The sequence below is a fragment of the Chinchilla lanigera genome, unplaced genomic scaffold (assembly GCF_000276665.1).
Source record: "Chinchilla lanigera isolate Chin_1 unplaced genomic scaffold, ChiLan1.0 scaffold00025, whole genome shotgun sequence".
NCBI classification, from domain to species: Eukaryota; Metazoa; Chordata; class Mammalia; order Rodentia; family Chinchillidae; genus Chinchilla; species Chinchilla lanigera.
In genome coordinates, this window is record NW_004955426.1 from 6191976 (window position 1) to 6196961 (window position 4986).

General features: G+C 44.9%; 1 protein-coding gene across 1 annotated transcript in view; it reads left to right on the top strand.

Annotated features, from left to right (window-relative positions):
- The window catches only part of Basp1 (brain abundant, membrane attached signal protein 1), a 43467-nt gene extending 42220 nt beyond the window's left edge, over positions 1-1247 (top strand). Inside the window, exon 3 of the mRNA XM_013514993.1 lies at positions 1-1247. This exon is cut by the window's left edge and continues 7 nt beyond it. Coding sequence (XP_013370447.1) covers positions 1-309 — 309 coding nt within the window. The 3' untranslated portion in view covers positions 310-1247.
- Positions 1248-4986: the final 3739 nt, after the last annotated feature.

The window sequence follows — 4986 nt, forward strand, 5'->3', positions numbered from 1 at the left end:
CAGGAGCCCGCCGAGCCCGGGCCCGCTGCGGGCGGCGAGGCCCCCAAGGCGGCCGAGGCAGGTGCCTCCGAGAGCCAAGAGGAAGGGGAACCCAAAAAGACTGAGGCTCCCGCCGCCCAGGAGACGAAAAGTGATGGGGCCCCGGCTTCAGACTCAAAATCCAGCAGCGCCGAGGCCGCCCCCTCCTCCAAGGAGGCCCCTGCAGCCACGGAAGCGCCCAGTTCCACGGCCAAGGTCCCCGCAGAGGAGCCCAAGGCCGCCGAAGTCCCTGCAGCCAAGCCCGACCAAACCGTAGCGGTGAAAGAGTGACCGGACAGCCTGGGAACACCACTGAGAAACAATCTCTCTCTCTCTCCCTCTCTCTCTCCCTCTCTCTCTCTCTGTCCCACCTCCCCCCTCTCTCTCTCCTTCTCCCTCTCTCCCTCTTTCCCACCTCTTTGACCTTTCTCTTCTCTCTCTCCTATACTAACTGGTTTCCAATTGGAAGTAAGGATGTGTATTGCCCAAGGGGGGAATAAAAAGGATGCTGACCCATCGAGGGAGGGAGGGAGGGGGTGGGGAGAATCCAAATAGTATTTTTGTGGGGAAATATCTAATATACCTTCAGTCTCCTTGACCACCAAGTCCTGGATTGGAAAGATCAATGTCGAAGCACCCGAGTCCAGTCCTCCACCCCAAGGCCCTGCCGCGCCCCTTCTCGGCCGCGGGAGGTAGGGATGGATGGATGGATTCTGCCCCCAGGGCCTGTGCTGAAGCAATCAAGATCTTTACGAAAGCAGTATTTTCTGTGTTCTCCTTTTTAATTTACAGCCTTTCTTATTTTGATATTTTTTTAATGTTGTGGATGAATGCCAACTTTCAGACGGAGCCCACTTAGCTTGTCCACGTGTATTTTGATGCCAGCCCTCCATTCTTCCTCTCCAGATATTTTTGGGAGTAAACGAGCATTCTCTCATCGTACTTAGCCTACCTAGATTTCTCATGACGAGTTAATGCATGTCTGTGGTTGGGTGCACCTGTAGTTCTGTTTATTGGTCAGTGGAAATGAAAAAAAAAAAAAGTCTGCGTTCATTGCAGTTCACTTTCTCTTCATTCTGTGTCATAGACACCAACACACCACTCATTGGAAAATGGAAAAAATAAATAAAATAAAAATACAAAAAAATGTACAATGGATGCATTGAAATTATATGTAATTGTATAAATGGTGCAACAGTAATAAAGTAAAACAATTAAAAAAGAAGAAAGAAAGACTCTGGGTTTTCTTCTCTACGTCCACGTCTTACCCACCCCAAACCTTAGAAATCCATCCCTGGAGAGCAGAACCCTGAACTGGGTATTTTTCTTTCCTGAATATATGTGGAGGTGGGTACAAGGCAGGAGGCTCAAATCTTGTGCGCATCATCTTTAGGAAAGTCAGTTCCTAATTGCACCAGTCAGTCAGTTATCTCAGTGACGAGGTGAACCTGAAAACTGTCCGTGCTTGTCCATCCTATGAAAGTGGGAGTAATTACTTTAAAAGAACACGAATTTTGCATATAGCGCAGGAAGGGACAATAATTAGGTTTGACCGTGAAGGAGGGGACGGGAAGAAGAGTAATCTTACAGGAGTATCCCATGTGAACCAGGTGGGAAGCCGCTGATGTATGTTTATCCTACCCAGCCCTCACCACTTTATGTTTACCATATTCATGACAGAGCCAGGAAGGGGACCCGAGAGCTGTGGGGCAGGTGATGGGACAGCAGCCCGGTGAAAGCAGGCATCAAGTGGCCTTCATGGGGACGGGATTACTCTCCTGGCTTTGCAGCAAATGCCTTGTGGGCTATGCGTCACTTCCAGCCCCTCCAGGCTTCCCTTGCTTCACCAATTAGAGCACGTTGGGTTTATGGTCTTTAAGGCAAGGCTCACTGGGCTTCTGAAAAACGCAGTGGCTGGTGGCCGTGCCTGAGCACAGTGTACCAGCGAGGAGACGCAACGCCACCCCCGCCTCCCTGCTTCTGCAGTCCTTGAACGACAAGCTCAGCACCCATCGAAGGTCCCGGAGAGTGGAGCGTGGTGGCTTTTGTGGAAGGACCGGGCACGCATATCAATTCTTTTTTTTTGTTTTTGTGCCAGGAATCGAACTCAGGACCTTGCGCTTGCCAGGCAGGCGCTTGTGCCACTGAGCTACATCCCCGGCCCGCATGTCAGTTCTTGAATGCAAGAAAAGTAGGCCTTGTTTCTTGGATCTCCTGCTAGTGATTTGGGTATTTTTCTGTTTGACACTGGAAACAAAAATTTCAAACGTAAAACACTTTAAGAAGGGTTGAACCCTGGTCACGACAGATGTCATGTGCTTGAATCAGAGAAATGGTAGGTCTGGGAGGTAATGCGCGGAGCAGTAAGCAACAGTGTAGTATTTTAGAGAACTAATGAATTTTCCTCTAGAATTTGTGACGGCCACTGTAATGGGATGAATTCCCAGAGGGACATTCAAGACACCATGGATGCAAATAACCTGCTTCCGGTTTTACAGATTGTATCTAAGTAAAAGGGAAAAGATGCCCTTTCCAAGGATTTTCTGAGTGGCCTGAAGTCTGTTCCACATGTAAGACGTTGCCGGGAGGGAAAAACGGAGAAAGAGAAATGGCGAAAGCAAGCATTAGGCAAATATTATACCTTGGGGATCAGTTCGTGCTCCTGATCACTTTTTGGCACATAGGGTTCTTGTTTCTACAGTGAAATAAATTTGAGCTTTTAATGCTTGAAAGCACAGCACACAAGGACTGTAAAGACATTAACCACCAAACAACTGTTTTATGTAAGAAAAATAGCAAGGGAATGTCCAGATGATCACCAGTGTGTCTGAAAATATATAAAATCACTTGAGGCAGGGTTGCTGGTTAGTAGGGAGAGGAAGACTCAATAAACCACAGAGGACATTTACATAGTACTAAGTTTTTAGTTTTAAAAGTTTAAATATTTAAATTTAAAAAATTTAAATTTATTTAAATTGATGCAGTTATTACTGTTAACTGCCATGCCTTTTTGCAGAAAAATGTGCTTAGCAGGAGTAATGTCATAGGTCCACCATCTTTTCTAATTAAAAAATAAAAAAATACATTAGGTATTTGGTGATTAGAACATAAAAATCAACCTCCTAGGTTAGCATTTATTACTATAAATTGCCAATTAGGAATGACATAAGGGCTTTTTTCCTCTTTATTTATAGATAGAGCTATTGGGTAAGGTACAGGAGAACTAACACTGCAATATGTACATTTATTTTTCTCTTTTTTAACTAGTAATTGTTCAGGCAACTAAAGGTATCAGAAATGTGGTCACCACACAATTTAAGTTGGAATCTTGACTAAAGTTTGTGACATTCAGTTTTACCATTCTTAAGAAGAAACATCCGAGGGTGCAGTCGCACATTGTGTGTTGAGCGGAAACGCTGCATGCCTGTGAGGACTGGCTCGGCCAGGAAGAGAGCAGCGTCAGGCACCTGTGTGAATTGTGCGTTAAGCGGAATTGTTTTCTCTCCTGAATGATTTAAATCGGAGGGAGGGCACCTTGCGGGCTGTGTGAGCCGGCAGGTGAGACGTCTGGGAGCTTGCACCTACTGGCTTCACTACCTCGATATGCCTGCTCTGTGAAGAATGAAAGCCTCCAGGCCTGCCATGCCTTATGTGTGTGTGTGTGTGTGTGTGTGTGTGTGAGAGAGAGAGAGAGAGAGAGAGAGAATGTGTGTGTGTGCATGCGCGTGCGCACTTCGCAAGGAGAAAACGAGGAATCGAATGTGTTCACAGTTATCAGGTTTGTCCCGCCACTTAGAAGTTCCCGTCTCTAGCTGACACTGCGTTTGTGTGATGATGAGCCCGAGTGCCCCAGAGCTGGGCTGTGCCCTGCACACTCTAGAGAAGCCCGCCATTCTCCACTCGTTCCTGGCCATTGAGGCTGAAGCCACTGGGGCACGGGCAGGAACATTGTTTCCGGTTCCTGGAGCGCCTCTGTCCTCTCAGTGGAGCAAGACCCCAGTCTAGCGGACAGTAAGGACGTGGTTGCCCACTGTCCTCAGCTGCAAAGTTGGGTGAGTTATTAGGTGCTGGCGAAGCCATGCACTCAATACTACACAGGGTTCTGTCTTCACAAAGCATCCTGGAATTTAATTTTCACCAAATGAAACTTTATGGTGTAGTGCAACAGGATTTTTATTGAAACATGGAACCGAACAAGGCTTATTGTCGTTGCCGTCCCTTGAGATACCAATCCTACATTGTTCTTTTACAGATAGCAGACTCTGACATGCAGCCAATTCAGTCATTCCATTTATGGAGGAAAAAAATCTATAAAGTTCTGGTGTTGTCCAAGCTCTTATGTTAAGATTGATGAGTAGTGTTCAGCTCCATCTCTTTGATTTCTGTTCTACAGGGCAGTTATTCTGAGCTTTATCAGAACGAATTTGCATTATATTTAAAACCAGTTGCTCAAGGGGTAATCTTAAAAATAAACCAAACAGCATCACCCCTGTAGCTGTGGAATTTATGACATGAGCTTTTACGTGCATCCTTCTAAAAGAAGGCAAAATTTGCTTGGGTTGTAGCTGACACTATTTTGTTCTGGCAGGCAGTTTATGTTTTACATATTTAACTCTTGGATAGCTCTTCGGTTAGGTTGTCAGATTTTTTTATTTTCCATTTTTTTACTCTATCTGCTAATGGAAAAATAAACAGAATGTAAGGACATTTTCTATAAAGGTATTATAGATTTTTGAGTTTTAAAATAAGCTATTCTTTACCGTAAGCTATATCTTTCTGCCTTTCTAATGGCAAAGATTCTACTAGTGTATAAAATCTCTGTGTCCAGGGGCTTCAATGATTTAGTATGTTTCTCCAAGTTTTTTTTTTTTAATTTTCATTTTATAAAGAGGAATTGTTATTATTCTATTAATAGAAGCTGTATGCTGCTATTCACATACATATTTAAGGAAATTCTTAGAGGGAATA